Source organism: Galeopterus variegatus, unplaced genomic scaffold (genome assembly GCF_000696425.1).
Source record: "Galeopterus variegatus unplaced genomic scaffold, G_variegatus-3.0.2 Scaffold1937, whole genome shotgun sequence".
NCBI lineage: Eukaryota > Metazoa > Chordata > Mammalia > Dermoptera > Cynocephalidae > Galeopterus > Galeopterus variegatus.
The window spans coordinates 78,569-97,420 of record NW_007728048.1 but is presented as its reverse complement, the minus strand read 5'-3'; the positions used below and the strand labels follow the sequence as shown (position 1 = coordinate 97,420).

The 18,852-nt window shown below is 37.8% G+C and overlaps 1 protein-coding gene across 3 annotated transcripts in view; it reads left to right on the top strand.

The window, feature by feature from the left end:
• The window catches only part of MME (membrane metallo-endopeptidase), a 148,352-nt gene that overhangs the window by 91,583 nt on the left and 37,917 nt on the right, over positions 1–18,852 (top strand). For all 3 annotated transcript variants that reach the window (XM_008579682.1, XM_008579684.1, XM_008579681.1), the window contains exons 9-13: positions 12,677–12,811; positions 14,838–14,939; positions 16,448–16,584; positions 16,694–16,787; positions 17,906–18,034. In XM_008579682.1, coding sequence (XP_008577904.1) covers positions 12,677–12,811; positions 14,838–14,939; positions 16,448–16,584; positions 16,694–16,787; positions 17,906–18,034 — 597 coding nt within the window. The remainder of the gene's footprint in view (positions 1–12,676; positions 12,812–14,837; positions 14,940–16,447; positions 16,585–16,693; positions 16,788–17,905; positions 18,035–18,852) is intronic.

The following is an 18,852-nucleotide window of genomic DNA, read 5'->3' as shown; positions in this document are numbered from 1 at the left end:
TTTTCAATAGAATGAATGACGGTATTTTAAAAAACAGGGGAACTTGAAATTCCATATTCGTATCTTGATTATTTGTATTTAAGTTATATAATGCACTTGAAAAGTCAACTTTAAATGCTTTCATTCACCTGTAAATTGGATCATTTACAAAGTGAACAGATTTATCATGGTCTAGAGTGGTGCCAGCAAGGACCAGGGAGTTGTCCAGTGAGAGACACATCAGATTCTGCAGCTCCCTTCCAGAGTCTTCTGACTTGACTTTGAGAGGACTGTGCAGGTAGGGGCATTGGACTCTGGCAAACCTTTGCAGCCACCTTCTGACTCTAACACTGGCCAGTGGATGTCATATCCCACAGAACTGCTGGGCTTTCTGGATGTTCTGGAGGTCTTTCTGGTTGTCTCACAACCTTCATTCCCTCGGGCTGATGTTTATGTACTCTAGCTTACTGTTGTAAGGAACAACAAAAGGCAGAATCGGGCTGGCCAGTTAGCTCACTTGGTTAGAGGTGGTGCCAATAACACCAAGGTCAAGGGTTCGGATCTCCATACCGATCAGCTGCCAAAAAAAAAGGTAAAACCAGTAGTGTTATATGTTATTAAATATTGGGGGATGGTGTTGGTTCTACACGTTTTCCTCATGATTATTTTGTAGCTCAGAAGAAGTAAGTTAAGTTTACCTTCAGTGGGCCTGATGGGTCAGAGTGTGATGGTGTGATTGAAGTTACTTCTTAGTTAAAATCACTAGCTAAATATGTTTATTACTAACATTTATTTTGCCTAAGTATTAAGTTCAAATAACATGAAATAAATTCATTGTGAGGTATCTTTTGAAGTGACTACATAACATTGAAAGGAAGAAAAAGATACATTATCAAAGGCCACAATTAATAGCACAGATAATAAAATGGGTGTGGGATATTTGAGTTAGTGCAGTCCAGTTACTATGTGGGTTGCAGCTATTGGCTTTAAGAGTTGTCCAGCTGCTTCCTGTTACAGATTTGAAAGTGACTAAAGAATTTTGGTTTATACTACATTTTCATCATCAATCTCTGGGATGCTTTTCATATTTAGGATTGTATCCTTACAAACATACCAAATGCTTTCAATCCTAAGATATATATATATTTTTTTTTACAATTTAACATTTTTATATCAAGGTATACCTGGCAATCAATGTATACATTTAGCAAGGTAAAGTTTCCTTTTTAGTTTTAAAAAAGCTGTTTTTTAAGATGATGGTGTATTTGCGCATTCCATTGTTAAGAAGATAGTGTATTTGTGCATTTTATGCTCAATGCCATCTCATAATCTAGAACGGGTCACAAACTCAGTCTGCTTTGAATCCGTTATAGAGGCATTCTTGTTTAACCTGCAGTGTTTTTTCTTTCTTTCTTTTTTTAACTTTGAATTAGTTGTGAGTATTTTACAAAATTGGAAAATTTCACTTGAGAATCTAGATATATTCTCATTTGGCAGCAATTGGCCAGAGCTCTGCTGTGGTTGCTCCCTTTAGATAGGGCATTTGTTGTCCAGGTTTGAACAGTCCTGTCTAGATGATCCATTGATTTAAATTGACTTCCTGGTTCCTGTAGACATTTGAGTTTGCATATTTGTTGGGTCTTGGCTAAACTGGAACAGTAAAGGCACCCAAAAATACAGTAGCTCAAGTAAGAGAGAAGTTCATTTTTATTTCCCATCCCAGTTCAGAAGCAGGCAGCTCAGGCGAGGTAGGAAGCTCTGCTCCATGGGAATGTATGGGTCCCTAGCTCTCTTTTATCTTACTGCCCTAACATCAACCTCCTCTGGTGTTTGCATTAGTCTATTCAGTCAAAGTTGGTTCACCAGTGCCCTGTTGATATTTCAGGCCACAGGAAGAGGAAAAGAGGGAAAGGGATGGACAAACAGTTTTCTTTTTTGTGAGTGATGCAGAAGTTGCATACATTCCACTGGTTAGAACATTATCATGTGGTCACAACTAAATATAAAGGAGGCTGGGAAAAGCAGTCTTTAGTGGAGTGGCCATGTATGTGGCTTGTTAAACCTCAGCTGGCAGGGAGGAGGGTTCTATCACTAAGAAAGAAAAAGAAGAGCATGGATACTAAAGACATTGAGAGTCTCTGCCACAGTTTACATCCACTGATCTAGAAGAGACTGTATTTGTCGTCAGATAACACAGTGGTGATCAAATCTTGAATCAGTAATATATCTATGGAATTTATGGGCGAGACATCGGAGGCTCAGATGTTTGCCCTGGGACACTCGGTAAAACAGTAGTAGAGCCAGCAATAGAACTTTTGTCTTCTATTACATCATTCCAGTGTCGTAAGAGTAGTACTTGGTACTAGTGGAGTTCTTTTTTTTTTATTTTTATTTTTTATTTTGTAGTGGAGTTCTTTAAATGAGCAAATGATACAGAAAATGCAGCAGCACTGGTACTTACAGCCTGGCAGTTACTGTCAGCTCACACAGTGCCCTCCCGTGATCGGGATGAGACTAGCAAGCACGCAGCGTGCTGCCTTGCTCCCCTTACGTGACAGTGGCTGTTTGGTCACAGCACGCTCTCCTACTAGCCTCTGACCTCAGAATCCTTCTGCACCCTCCCTGTCTTTTTATGACACCATGCTCTAACCAGCTGAGCTAACCAGCCAGCCCTTCCCCCTCTTTTTAATTCCATTCTTTTGGTGGGGGGTTGTAGTTATGAAAAAAATTCCAGTTATCCCTTTATTTCCCCCGTGATATTTACTACTCATTCCCAGTCACTACCACCTGCAATCCCTCACTTAGTTTCCTATGAGTCCCCAGCCAGCGATCAAATAAAAGTTAATTCCAGTTTTTCCACTACTCTGTTATCTCTGAAAGAAGTCAACCCTGTTAAGTATTTTTTTTTCTTAGTGTTTTATTGCTTCATGAAGAAAAAAAAGAAAAAAACCAAAAAAAACCCCAAATAACGTGGTGATAGGGTAGGATAACAAAGCAACAGCCAGTGGAGAAATTATAAACGTGGGAGAAATCTTTATGTCACTGTGTTGGTGTATCACAGGCTTTTATGCATGTTGTTCCCTTTGCCTGGAACTTGCCCCGATGCATACCTGCCCACCCTCTGCCTTTTCCCTTCGCCCTTTAAATCTAAGTTTACATGTGGTGTACTTCCTCGTGAAGGCCTTTCCTGGAACTTGAGACTAGATGAAGATACCTGTGTTACAGTTTTCCTGGCACCCGGGTTTCTGTATACTTTTTTATTTAATGTCAATTTTTTTCTGAAAAACCGTGAACTACCTGGGAGTAGCTGTATCTCATTTGTCCATTGCTCTTTTCCTGCCCCTAGTAATGGTCAAATAAATACTGCTGAATCAGGGGATGAATGGTTGAGAGGAAGGTGACAGGGAAGAGAGAAGAACCCAGTCTATTGGAGGTCTTCCTGTTTACTGACCTGATTCTTGGGAGGAAGATATGAGCTCTCAGGTATCCACAGCTAAAAATGTGCATTTCCTGAGCACCTTACAAACATCTTACAAACCACGTGTCCCTTTTCACCTGTTCAATCCTCAGTTATTTCTCTACTATACTCATTTGCCTGAGGCATATTCGCACTCTCAGTGGGTCTCACACTTTTGCATTCCTCATTATTTTATTGACAATAACCAGGAGAAGTTTTGAGGATTGGCATGGGGTCGCCAACATTTGTGCCAAGAAAAATGTTCTAGTAACTTGGCTTTGCCCGTCACTCTAGCTAATGACTCTCAAACTCTAGTATGCAGTCTGGGTTCTGCAGATAAGCCTCAGGGTCTGCGGAGTAGGAGGAGCCACACCCCCTCTTCAGTCAAAAGAACGTTAATCATAGATCTTCTTGATCAAATCATTAACTAAGCCCATTTCCTCAGGTCCTCTTTAGTCCCTCCTTCAGGGATACCCAATTCATCCAGGAGAATCATTTTCCATAATCCTAAAACCAAACTTCTTATAAACAGTGAAAATAGCACCTGCATTACTAAGAAAGTCCATTTTACTTTACTGAAGCACTGTTATGCTTTTGATACCCTCAGAATGGAATTTCTGTGATGTAAGCAATGTGTGCCATTAAAAGTAATAAAGTGCCTGTGTCATTACACTATTAAGTAATGAAAATGGTTGATGTGTTTTATAAAGAAATATATATCTCACCCCCTTATGTAAAGACAAAACTTGTCTTTTCTGTTGTTAAAATTTGCCTTTCGATTTTATTATGTACTTTTATTCTCACAGATTTAAATGTTATTTTGAGAAATGCATATTGTATTGATCTTATCATTCTAAATTTGAATACTTTAGTTCCTTTTCTATTTCTGTACTTTCCCTCAATTAAAGGGAACATACTGTAAGGTAATCAAAACCCAAAGATGTATATTCTTGTATTTTTTATATGACAGAATTGTATGTTTTCTTTAATAATTAAGGTTACTCATGCACAAACTTTAAGAGCTAAATGAAACATTAGATAATTTAGTTTAACCCCTCATTTTACAAATGAATAGATAAAGACCCAAAGAAGTGAAATGACCTACCTAAAGTTATAGCTTAGAGGATTCATGTGTCAGTTAGGAACATTAATTTAATTTTTTTTAAAATGTGTTTTGCTTGTTTGTTTGGATTCCCTAACTGAGAAGTTCATGGGATGAATCAGGTATGGTTGGTTCCATGAGTTCAGTTGGGTCATTTCATATCTTCTTTTCCCGTTCTCAAGGTTCTACTTTCTTCTGTGTTGGCTTCCTTCTCTAGCAGGCTATCCCCATTGTGGCACCAAAGACGACCATTGGCGGCTTCACAATCCAAAAGAAAAGAAATTCCGTCTCTCCCTGTGTCTTATCAATTTCTGAGGGAAAGGGCTCTCTGATTGGCCCTGCCTGAACCACCCACTCCTCTCTTGACCAATCACTGTGTCCAGGGGACTGAATTCTCTGATTAGCTGGTTGGTAGTGCCTCCCCAACTTGTTCCCCAAAGAAGGATCAGAATAAAGGGTTCTGTTATGAGAAGATAAAGAGAAATAGCTATCCTCTATGACCCAGTCTCCTGGTTCCCAATCTAGCTTTTCTTCTAGGTGATGCTATTTCTACAAAAAACCTGGAGAACAAATCTCATTTAAAAGTATTAATTAAGCCAACTCATGTGCATGACATAAACTGCCAAACAAGAATAGATAAAATCTATCTGTTTCCTGGGGTTTATAATCTAACAGTGACAATTCATTGTTGTGCAGGCCTAATATTAAGCTGAAGCTCATATAGACATTTGTGTTAATACTGAACACACACATAAGTTCAAAAGTTGACATGTCTTACTGGTTTGGATTTATTTGTGTGACATCTTGTTGTGTTAAGCTTCTCTTCCCAGGAAATTTAAATAGGACTTCCTAAATGTCATGACAGAAGGATTTGGTCCTTCCCATCCCCAGTGACAAGTAAGCTTCAGTTACAATGAGATTTATTGAGAATTACGAGTGTCTTGGAATTGTAATTTTGGTTCTCAAAGCATGAAATAGATGGTGTTGACATGAGGAATGATACATATGCTTTTGAAATGATCTGGTCCCTTTGACAGGAGATGAAGAATAATAATATTGCTTGTTTCAGGCAGTGCAATATCAAATATCCTTTCATTGCCATCTCTTATATGTATCAGACCTCCCTCTTTTTATGAGATATTATAAAGCATTTTGCATACTGTCACCATCTGGAGACTATCATATTCCTATAATGCAGACAGTAGGCTGAATACTCTAGGCTCAGGGTACAGGTGGACTATAGATTCCTTACTAAGTGATCTATACTGAGTGGGTAATGAAGCCAAGAACGAATCTTATCCCCTCTCTTTCAGTGATTCTATTTAATGTTCTTTTTTACAAAGGGAAGTTTTGGGTAAATAAAGAGAAAACCTCTACATACATACTATGTGGCTATTATGGCTGGATAAAGAAATAAAGGATTATAAAATATATTTTTCAGAATTAAAGTAGCAAATATAGGGATAGTAGAATAGGAAAAGAAGGGTTTTAAAATATTGCAAGGGCAAAAAAACACTAACTAGCAATTATAAAATAATGGAAAATTTGCATAAAACTGAGAAGTAGATGCCTAAAATGTAATAAGGAACATGAGATATTCTTAGGCAGAAAGATTTGAGGTAACACAGTAGTGGGCGAAGAGATTTTGCCATAGACATGTCTGCACTTAGTGGAATCATATTTCTTATCTCATTCTAGGTAGACTGCAATATGACATTAATTGCAACTTACTATACAAAACATTCGGGGTTTATATGATATCACTTGACTGATTGCTTTCCATAAAAGTTTACTGACTTATAAACATAACTCTGAATGTGATAAGTACAAAATTTTGCAGTGTCTGCTGCATGAGAAAGTCATATATTATTTACTTTTGGAATCCTGTGTCATCTTTTGTGTCCCATGTTATATATAAAGAATTGATATCTTTTATATGAATTTTCTGTTTTTCCAATTTTGCTTCTCAAATCTAAGATACTTCTTCTTGAACACCGTAAGATTTTAGATAGACCTTCCCTCTAGGATTAGAGGGAAATTGTAGAATCAAAAGCACAACTATGAGAAAAGAAGAGACTACCCCACTTGTGCTCTTTTGGTCTGTTTGTGAAGAGAATGCTAAGGCACTTGGCTAGGGCTAAAGTATAACGCAAGGGCTCTGGATGTTCAAGAAGAACAGGGAACTAGAAATCTTGATCCATGTGTACATCTTTATGAATGGTCATGTGCCCTCTTGTTCAGTTGTGTTCAGCAGAACCTATATCTCCTAGGAGGCTAATGAATGAATACACCATCAGACTCCAGTTGACCTAATTTCTAACAGCCTAGGACATGTTTTTGTTGGCTTTTAGTGATCTCAGTAAGCTGCACAGCACCTATGGGAGTACCTTGACCACAATGAGAGGTGTGTTCAGTTGCCAAAAGAACTGTGATTGTTCTTTGCATCTCTGTTTAGGAATAAGGGTACATATTCAGTCCAACAAATTGTCTAGATTAACTGTCATTAGTCAGTCTGGAAAGGATTGGTGATACAGAGCAGACCCTTTATTTCAGAAAGGTGCACACATTGACCATGTCTGCTCTCAAAATGACAAACCGTTCTCAAAATGAGTTCGTCAAGGAGTCTGTCACACTGGTTCTCTCTTGTCAGAGAGGTAGGACCTGAGTTCCGAGGTATTCTGATTATCTGAAAAGATCACTTAATGACCCACTGCTATCCCAAAGGACAGAAATAGTGGGATTCAAAACAATTCTATCCCTTACAAGTATACAAATGTCTATGCTGGCAAAACAAAATAATCATTCCCATTCATGAAATTTTAAAATGCAACCAACCAAACACCTCCTGTGAAAAGTTCTCATATGTTGATTCACTGAGAGGAATGATGACTTTTTTTTTTTTTTTTTCCTTTTTTTGTCTTTTTTACTGACCGGTAATGGGATCGCAACCCTCGGTGTCGCGCCCGCACCGGGGACCGGCAACGGGATCGCAACCCTCGGTGTTGCACCCGCACTGCGCTCAGCCAATGAGCGGGAACCGGTCTCCACATGGGATCCGAACCCTCGGCGGGAGCGCCGCCACACTCCCAAGCAGCGCACTCTCCAGTGCGCCACCGGGCCGGCCCAGGAATGATGACTTTAATTTTCTTAATTTTCTTTATTGGGGTAAATTGGAACTGGTGTCAAGCTTCCCTTTCTCTACTCTTAGCTTACCTTAGCTTACTCTTACCTCATTGTCCTCCATAAGGAAATTTGTAGGTTAGGACTCCAAAGTATTTGAGCACAATAGGGTTATAGATATGTTTATGCTCTGTACTGATGTTTGTCTGAGAAGGTAGAAGAGGGTAGTGGTTTCCAAACCTAAGGACTGCCTCCTGCGTGCCAGTGACAGGGCTCTGTGTAGTCACACCCCTCATATATGCACACACTTCCAGAAGAGCCATCATGATTTATTTCACTTGTTCATTTATACATCAACAAACTATTTATTTGAACAGAGCATTTCAGGGCTAAAAGAAAAGTGAGGAAATCACTGAGGCTGGAGGATGAGAGCCTGCAGAGGTGAGGCAGGAGCTGGGGACTGGAAGTATTAGGATATGGTGCTGCAGGCATGGCAGGGGAGGAGAGAGCCTGAGTCACGAAGACATTCAGAGCTCTTACAAAATCTAGGGGTTCATAAAAAATAAAGACATTTTATAGATGAGGATACAAGGCTTGGAACATGGCTGGGATGAACCAAAACCAGAAAGACATGACCTAGTGTCTGTGTGTCTTGATCAGAGAAAAGACAGACCAGGGAAGTTCTTGAAACTGTACCTACCTAGGAAAGAACACAAGCTGAGGTTTGCAGTTCTTTAGATGAGCAGGTATGAGGTGGAACTGAGACTAATTTAGAGAGGATTTTGTTTGCCCACTTACCCAAAATATAAGCTGGGAGAACATGCTCAGGATTTGGGCTGAGAGTAGAAGTTCCGATGAAATAGGAAGGGAGTGGAAATTGCTTAATGTACTTAGAATTTAACTTCATTTTTTTTTCATTCAACAGATATTAATTGAGCTTCTACTATGTAGAAGTAGGGATGCCAAGAAAACGAGGTCCTTGTTCTCATGGAACTCATGGTCTAATGGAAAGAGATAGATAATAAAGAAACAAGTAAGGGCTGGCCAGTTAGCTTGTTTGGGAAAGCATGGTGCTGATAACACCAAGGTCAAGGGTTCAAATTATCCCCGTACCAGCCAGCTACCAAAAGAAAGAAACAATAATTTAAGGAGGCAAGATAAATTGAGATAGTGTTATGAAGGAAATAAGTAAAACAAGGTGATATAACAGGTGACTGGAAGTAGGTGGGTGGGTAACTTAGATGTGTTTCAGTTTGGCTTTCTAAAGATTACTCTGGCTGCTGTGTGTAAAAAGAATTGCAGCGGAAGCATGTCGGATAGATAAATGTGAACAGACCTAAGATTTCTTTTGTGGATGGCTCTCTCATCATAGGAAATCATTTGTGTACTTTAATCAGCCAACATGTGCTGGGGTGATTTACGATAAAGCTAGTCTCGCCGTATAACCCAGCTTTGACTTGATAAGACAGATCCTGCAAGAAACTGCTGACCTCATTTTATCCTTTCTGGGCATCAGGTGACTAATTGTCCTAAGATTTTACCCAGTCCCAGGTATATGTAATTAATACAACATTAAACACATAGAGTATTAAATTAAGGAGCTTTTTAACTTGGGATTTAGTGAATATGACACGAGAATTTTTTGAGATCAACTGAACCCAGTTTGTAAAAGGAACCATATACACCTTCCCAAACATATGCAATAAACCTCAGAAGTTAGACAATAAGTTCTTGTACGAATCTCCAGGTTCTTATTAATAACTTGATGAAAGTCCTAAACAGTCCCCACGCTGATCCATGGTGGATCCTCTTGGGACCTGTGTTCCTCCTCCCCTAGCGTCCTGCTCAGGCTGTTTCTCATTTCCAGTCCCTGAGAATGGCTGTGTAACTCTGTTTGTAGTCCTTCTATGGGGAGCAAGCCTCTCTGTACTGGCAGCTCCATGCTTCCTGACGTGCTGCTTCAACTGAGAAAAGTTTTCAAGCCTTTTTGATAGGAAATGCATCTTTCCTGGTTGGTGTTTCTGTGTGTTCCCCCAGCCAACTTCCTGTGTAACACTGTTAAGTATCCCCCAACATCAGTGGCTAAGAATAGCACAGTTCTGTTACTTCTCAGCACTTCATGCTCCACGTTATGTTTTTCTTTCTCGGAAGGGAAAGACAGAAAGTTGGAAAGAGCTGGATGTCTCAAACAGAGTCTTTGGAAGCAAAACCCCTGATCCACAGGGAGTTGGCCCACTAAGGTCTGGAGAGCTTAACTACTTCCCCGGGTCTTGCTGTCATTCATTAGCAGTGATTCTGAAGTCTGAAGGACAGCAGTCAAATGGCATTGCTCTTTTCCTCTTTGGCAACTCTAACAAACATCAGCTTTTTTCCAGGCAGGAGGAGCCCCATTTCTATAGAGCCGATTTATAAATATCATTGCCTGGTCTTGCAGAATGAAGATAGTTCTAATTAGACTTAATAATCCACGGTGTTGGGTATTGCTACATATCATGTCATTGATAAATGTGTGATTTAAAAACCCACAAAACTGCTACTATATGGATTTTACCCAACAATTTAAAATCAATTATTACCTTTGAAATTGCTATTGAAAGTGCTGGGATTTACAATTTTTTTTTTAAAAGAGAGGGCTACACAGATGCTCTTCACATAAACGATCACTGATTTACTATCTTAAGGCTTCAAAGAAGCTGCCTTATGACTGTTGACTCTGGCTCATCTCTTAATAACTAATTGCTCTCTCAGTCACAAAAAAAAAAAAACAAATTTCAATTTAAAAAATGTCCTGGCCAATGCACCATTTGAATTTTGGATAAATGTTAAAATATGTGTTGATTACTTTCTCCCCAAATCATGACAATTATAATCATTTGGCATTTTACACATCTAGAATGACCTTAAGAAAGAAAATTAAAACCTTAAGCTAGAGCGGTATCATGTGAAAGGAATCTACCAGCAGCAGTAAGCTCAGGTTCTGACAACTACTAGATAAGTTGGGAAGCCAGGAAAGATAATCAAGATACACATGTGTTTTAATCAGTCACATTGGAGTAGTAACCAGGTAATGGAACTCATTAAAGGAAGTAGTGTACTCCATGTAGCTGTATTAAATAGACAAGCATCCCAAAAGCTAGTGCTGTCATGTGCTTCCGGTTTCCTGGAAACAGCAGGCTAGAAGCATCGAAAGTTTTGTTCTTCCCTTATACCAAAGCTCCATAGTCTTTAAATACATCCATAAGGGTAAAGATACTGGAGTAGAACCAGTTTACAGAGTTAACAGAATGCACTAGAGAGTTCCTATTATTATTTTCTCACCTCATTAACAAAAAAGCATCCCAAATAGGAAAGAAAAATCAGTAAATTGATACTCGAAAACTCAAATTCCATCTCCTTCATAGTTAGTAGTAATACCCTGCTGAGGTCAGATGGATTTACATGCTTTGAAATACAGTTAATTCAAAATTCTGCATGCTTGTACTTTGGAATAGTTGATCCCATGAGATATGAATTTAGACATACTTGTTTACTTAAAAGTGAAATAAGAATTCTGATTACCTATTAATAGGAAAAGAATGAAATTAGCAAGAATATACATAAAGTCATCTTTTCATTCTTGTTACCTCAGTGATTGGGTTTTTAGTGCATATTCACAGCTGAAAAAATGTTCTGTTGAGTAACAGATCTGTGGATAGAGATGCTAGCTAGATAGCCCCAGCATTGCAGGGTACCCATGAAAAGAGAAAGCCCCTCTCTCTGGAGAACTGTTTACTTAGCCTTATAAAAGGTCATGGAACACCAGTATGTAAACCTCTGGACTTTAAAACTGATAATAACTTTGTACATTTTGCTTAGGTTCTTGCTTGATAAAATATTTTTATTTCCCTTTTAGCTTTAATTATGGTTAAAATAGTCACTGTAAATTCAGATGTTCCTTTTCCCTCTTGGTGAATATAAGGGTGTCCCTTTCACTAATGATTAGGAGGGATATAAAATGCCCTTGAAACTGAAAATGTTAAGCACTTCATAGTACACTTCGTAGCCTTCCTTTGTCCTGTGAACAAGTCTTTCCCTACCTGTCTCGAATTATAGTTGCCTGCTTTACAGGTAGTAAAGCTATGCTGGGATTTTGAGTTTTGCCTAAAGTTTAAATGAGGTGGGGTCATAATATATTTTAACTGCTAATGGATAATGGCTAATAAATAGCAATAGGCTGAGAGTTAACAAAAGAAGGACTTGATTTCTTGGTGTTAATGCTACTCTGAACTTGATTAGGCATTTATATATTCTGTAGAAGGTTGGTAATACAACTAATTTATAGCTTACTTTTACAAATTAAAATGTGTATGAAGATAATATATAAAGAATTGGAGTTCTTAGAAGAAAGCTGGTATCTAAATCTATGGTATCTAATGGTGAAATTTCACAGTAACAGGAGCCAGTTACGGAATTAACTAAAACCCACAGGTGTGTGTCGAAAGAGCTCCTGAGAACACAGTCTCATAAAAAAGAAATACTGCTTGACCTGAGGAGACAGGAAAAAAAATGGCCTGTTCATATTGTATGAGTTTGTGGCCATTTCTTCATGAATAGTTGAAAAAATAATTATGATATATATGAGCACAGAAAACCCAAGAAAAAGAGACTCAATAAAAGAATTTATTGTTATTTAAGAAAAAATAGTATATGTTATTGCTTACCAATTGTTTTTCAGCTATATTCTTAATAAAATAAAATAACTTGACTGAAAATTGAAAACTACAAAATCACTATAACCAAATGGTTATAAATTACTTAGAACTTTCAAAGTGATACTTCATTTCTCTAATTCAAAGACAGGTTGGCCTAAGAATTTGTCAAGGTCATTTCTTTTAGTATTTAAGAAAGGATTCCTATTTTACTTTGCTTTATCTGTTACCAAAAATTAATATTGAGTTGAAAATAAATTTTAAGTTAAAGTACTGTGATGAATATTTAGAAGGTTCTCCCAACAATTTGCTGCCGTTTATTTCTTGCAGGCTTGTACAGCATATGTGGATTTTATGATTTCCGTGGCCAAATTGATTCGTCAGGAAGAAGGATTGCCCATTGATGAAAATGAGCTTTCTTTGGAAATGAATAAAGTTATGGAATTGGAAAAAGAAATTGCCAATGTAAAACATCTTTATCTGATACACTGGATAACGTCAACTACTTTTTTTTCTTTCCCCTCTATATTATAAGGGTAAAAGTTGCAACTCTTTAACCAAGTGATAAAAATGCAGAGCTTGGTAATAGATCATTGACTTCAAGAGAACCTTTGAAACTATAGAATTTTATATTGACAAATATTGAAATAAAGTAACTGGCCACTTAGGCTGGCCAGTTAGCTCACTTGGTTAGAGTGCAGTGTTGTTAACACCAGGATCCCCATACCGGCAAGCTGCCCACCCCCCACATAGATACACTTAATTGCCTATTATAAGTGGATTACATTAAAATCCTACCATTTACAGTCAAACTGTTGTTAGATGCCCTTGAGACTCAGGACACAGGAAAAGCTATTTCAGTTTTGACGTATACCAAGTTTATCTTATTTTAAAGTCAAAGTGATCATAAAGATTGTCTCTATCCCTTCACCTAAGAAATTCTATCTGCTGAACATGGTCACATGGCAATGTGATAGCACCGAGTTTAGACCGTCAGGCTTCTGAGCTGAGGGGAGCTCAGACAGGAAGAACTTAGCCACAAAGCCCAAGGGATGTATTCCTGAATTTCCTCTGGTTCTAGGCGAGGAAGTCAGAGTTGGCACTTTCCTTGACCGTCCTCTGACTGGGCCCTGCAGTCTCTGATTCTAAATCACATACTGATTATGAATCCTTGATTGCATTGGGTCTAGGAGGCACAGCACTGTCTTTGACATAGCAAGCGATAACCTGCGCTCCTAGATCCCTGTCTGCTCACCACTGCCACCTGGCCTCATCAGAATCTTGAAGACTGAAGATCTTGGAGGGCAACTTTAGCTTTCCTGGGGCTACATGAAACCAAAAATCTCCAATCAGAGCCAGGCTATGCTTGGAGCTGCAGCTGGACAAATGGCAGTTTGATGGTGACGTGTGGTTGGTTCTGTGTTGGTGACAGAATTGCTAGAACAGAACATTTCCTGCCCTGCAAGTTTCCGCCACTTGCACCTTCCCAGACTGAGCTCTCCCTTGACCAGACCTGGCTCTGCAGTGGCTCTGTCTGACCTCAGAATTGTTTGTGTCTATATATTTTCACTCCTGTCGTGGACCCCAAGATTGGCATGGCGTCTTAGTCATCTCCGAATCACCTGTGTGTCTCTAACAGAGTCCAGCACGGTATTACATGCAGGAGATGCTTAATAAGTAGTTGTTTTCAATAAATGAATAACTATGTGACCAAAAGGGGAAATGAGTGCCATTGACACTGAGAAATAATTCCCATTTTAACCCTTTACCTTTTGTCTCTTCTCACCTAAAATTGCTTTTTACTTGTTTCAACTACTAGTTGGGGGGTTGCTATTTCAATTTTTTGTTTTCTTTTTAAGATTCAGTGAAAAAAAACTATTGGATGTTGCCGAGTGTAGAACACTGAAACTGTTAGGCAAAATAGGAGGATGGCCACAAAAGTACGAGGTGTTGTCATTCTCAGATAACCTGCAGCCTAACTGTGCTATGTACTAGGAATTTTCTGTGTTACTTGCCATAAATTCCTGTAAAAACTGTTGCATTTTTTTTTCCTGGCTGAATTTTAACTACCGTTTAACTGAATGGTAGTGGTGGGGGTGGGAGACAGTATTTGAGAGATAAATCAGAGATGACTGTACTCAAGAAAGTTATAATTATGAAATTGCTGCAGACTAAACTGAGCTGGCTATTATCCATAGCCCACAAGGACTGCTTATGTGGCTTGGCAGTTACCAAAATATAAAAAGATTTTTGAAGAATTTTAAACTTCACACTGTAACCAAATATGAATAATTGTTACTGGAATACACTTAAAATCTCTTAAATTTTGCTTTTGTTTTTGATATGACAAAATAAATTGCAAAACAAGTACAGAATAGAACTTAAATTAGATTCTGTTGTACATATTCTATATCTTTTTTTCCTCATGTATAGTTAGATTTTTCTAAAGAAATCTTAATGCTAAAATAATGATCAAAAATTAAATCCATAGGCTACAGCTAAACCCGAAGATCGAAATGATCCTACGATCCTTTATAACAAAATGACATTGGCCCAGATCCAAAGTAACTTTTCACTAGAGGTCAATGGGAAGGTAAGTAGCAAGTTTTATATCTCTTATTGTGCCATTTCCTAAAGTTACAACATTGGAATACTGTTTTTTTAAACTTCATTGATTTCTTATTTTCTGAATAAATTGAATTTTAAAATAAATTTAGATAATACCAGTTATTTGACTTCATGACAAGGCCTGAAAAAAAAAAACTATTTGCAATCATTATATTGACATCAAGTTTAAGTGAATTTCGAAGGTAAAGTTCCTATCAAGGCAGCTAGGCAATAATATTAGAAACGACCACAGAAAAGTGTTTAGAAAATATTAAAATTAGAAATTTTTCTGAAAGACCATTACATAGTCATCAGACTTGAACAGTCAAATAATAAAAGCACTAGATTTCTTTTTAACTCCTAAAGAGGATAATTTATTCATAGAACTTTCCATGTTCTCATCAAGGCCATCTACAGAGGTATTCAGAACAATCAGAGAAATAGAACACAGAAATAAACAGAAAATCTGTCTCATAAATTCCATTTATAAACAGCAGTTCACTTCTGTTTGCTTGGCTGGTATTTAATCATCTGTTTGGGGAGGTGGGATGCACATGTATTTTTGTATATTAGTTGATACACACCGTCAGGAAATGAAACAAAATCCATAAGAAAATCTACAAACTACCACAGTCAATGATGGAATTCTTTTTGGCAGTAATGGTAGTAAACAAAGACTTTTTAAAAGTCAACTTAATGACTTAGATATTTCTTACATAGAATTTTTTCATATAATAAGTGTTTAATATATTTTGAAGGAGTCCAAACCACCAAAAGAAATCAAGAAAAGTGTATAGCATAGCACCTCATGCTTAGTAAATGATCAGTATGTGTGTGAAAATATATATACCCAAGGGAGCCTAAGATTGATAAACTTCTCAATTCTCATTTAAGGAATAATAGAAAAACCAGATTACATTCCATCTTTTGGCGACTTCAAATTTAGCTTATAAAAACTGCATCCCTGTAGACCTAATAATTGATATTTTAAAATGTTTTTTTGTTGGGCTTCATAACATTACTGTTCCTCTACTATACCATGTTTTCATTTACAGCAGGATCTCCACTGAGATGTAGTACTGTGTTTGAATGAATTGCTTATTAATATCCGCTTTTAAACGATAAATACTTTATACACATTTTTGGTTTTGTATAAACTTTGTAAAGCTAAGGGTTTTTTCTTTTTTCTTTTGGTTAAACCAAAAAGATGACATTGAGCCTGATTTGTTGTGTGTTCTCTAAACTTAGAGGCTTTGTTTTTACTCTTAAATGGTTGATTTCATTCTGCTGTCTAATCATGTTGCAGAACAAATTTTTATTCAAAAACTGAAACAGTTGAAAAAAATCCCAAACAAATGTCAAACTGATCATTGTGATAATTATTTAGTGATGCACTGATACCCTTTAATGTCTAACTCTCTAACCCTAATTGAATCTTGGAACTAAGAAGAGAAATTCATAATTACTGAATGTTTATAACTCCTTTTTTTCCAGCCATTTAGCTGGTCGGATTTCACAAATGAAATCATGTCAACTGTGAATATTAATATTTCAAATGCAGAAGATGTGGTTGTTTATGCTCCAGAATATTTAATCAAACTTAAGCCCATATTTACCAAATATTCTGCCAGGTAGGTATGTCAGAGTGCCCATGTCCTCAAAGTTTACATTTCATATCACTCTTTAGAAGCTTTTCAGCCTCATCTTTTCTGTTGCTGGGTGGTGGGTTTTTTTATACAGAGATCTTCAAAATTTAATGTCCTGGCGGTTCATAATGGATCTTGTAAGCAGCCTCAGCCGGACCTACAAGGAGTCCAGAAATGCTTTCCGCAAGGTGAAGAAAAAATCTCTATTTTCTTAAGAATAAAGTGATACATGGTTATGAAAGCTTACCATGTACACTGCTAGAATGGGGTGAACTTTGCCAAGAAACAAAATGTCAGGTATTGGTTATTTTACACGTATTTAGGATATGTTGCCTAGGAAAGAGGTCAGTCTTCCTGGGCTTTGCCATCTTACCATGGTCTACTGTGGTACCATGATTGCTTTGCCCTGAAAGTAATTACATTTGGTTATTTGAGCAGTTCATGAAAGAATACTGCTTTAATTTTTTTTGTTGTTGTGTTAAAAGTAATTGCAGGGACATAATCTCAATTAACTTGGTTTTCAGGTGCTCATAGCACACTGGACATAAGCACAGATGGACTACATTGATGCGGACAATCATTGAGAATATACCTACCTGGAGATAACCTTTAGGCCTTTTCTTAGGCTGTACCTACATTATTTAAACAATCATCATTTTAGTCCTGTTGTGAGGGGAGTGGGCAGTGGGGATTGAGGAAGGAGAGATTCTAGCAAACATTGGCTGGTGTCCTAGAAAGAAAATAACTCTGATGGATTGGAATTTCCAGTTTTTACCTTTAAAAAGAAAAAGTAGTTACATTTTTAACATATGCAAAATTGGTATTGTGCTAAATATCCCTTACCTGGGATAATCCCCTTATTGGTAAATATATACACATTTTGTTCTTTTAAGTATCCAAAATTCAGCTAAAACATTAAGAAACAGTAATGTGTTTTCCTGTATACCAGAGTTCCCTGCCCTGTTACATCTATTGAACACTATTTCACATTTATGTTTATACATCCCTTACACTGTCATATTTTTTTCCTAAAGCTTTCTAGAAGGATATTAACTTGTAATAGCCAAAATTTCTACTGGGACATGCTACTGAAAATATACCTTGTTGTCAGATCATATATAAGTAAACAGTACAGTCAGACTACATTTTATTGTAGGCTAGGGACATGTGCCTTGTGAGGAGAAGAGATGAATATTGCAAGAACTTAGAGGAGACTTAAAGGATAGAGTCATGTGAAAGGTGTGCTCTTACCATGCTCCAGCCCTCTACCCCTGGTCAAATGCCATTTCCTTTTTCTCTTCCCTAGGCTCTTTATGGCACAACATCAGAAACAGCGACTTGGAGACGTTGTGCAAACTATGTCAATGGGAATATGGAAAATGCCGTGGGAAGGCTTTATGTGGAAGCAGCATTTGCTGGAGAGAGTAAACATTTGGTAATATTTTCAGCACAATGCATTGTTACACAGTGCCCTGTCAGTTTGTTTGTACTGGTGGACAATTATAATTGTCCATAATTTAGCTAAAATTTGATTAATTAAGTAGAGAATGTCTGAATCATAATATGCCATTGTTTCCCAATAAATTTCACCTTCCCTCTCCCAGGGGTCCAGTTATATTACTGCTCCTATTATTTAGTCCGAAACCAATTGTCCATTTTCCAAAAGCAGTGTATTCATAATCTGTTCTATTTCCAAAACTGTCCAAGAATTTCTAGGCTTTCCTAAAAACCTGGAAATTAAGCCAGAGTTTATTTGAGGTGTAAGAAGCGCACTCCGTTTTTCATTGCTACTGAAATGAAGACAATAGAACTTAATGATGTGGTGCGAGAAGCTGCTGAAATGCTGCTTTGTGCTTAACTGAAGCGCTAGTGGTAATGATAGCTTATATATATATATATATATATATATTTTTTTTTTTTTGTAACCCTTGGCTTGGTGTCGCCCGCACCACGCTCAGCCAGTGAGCACACCAGCCATCCCTATATAGGATCCGAACCCGCGGCCTCGGCACTCCCAGCGCCACACTCTCCCGAGTGAGCCACAGGGTCGGCCCGATAACTAATATTTTTTTTTTTTTTTTTCGTAACCCTTGGCTTGGTGTCGTCTGCACCACGCTCAGCCAGTGAGCACACCAGCCATCCCTATATAGGATCCGAACCCGCGGCCTCGGCACTCCCAGCGCCGCACTCTCCCGAGTGAGCCACAGGGTCGGCCCGATAACTAATATTTTTTTTTTTTTTTTTCGTAACCCT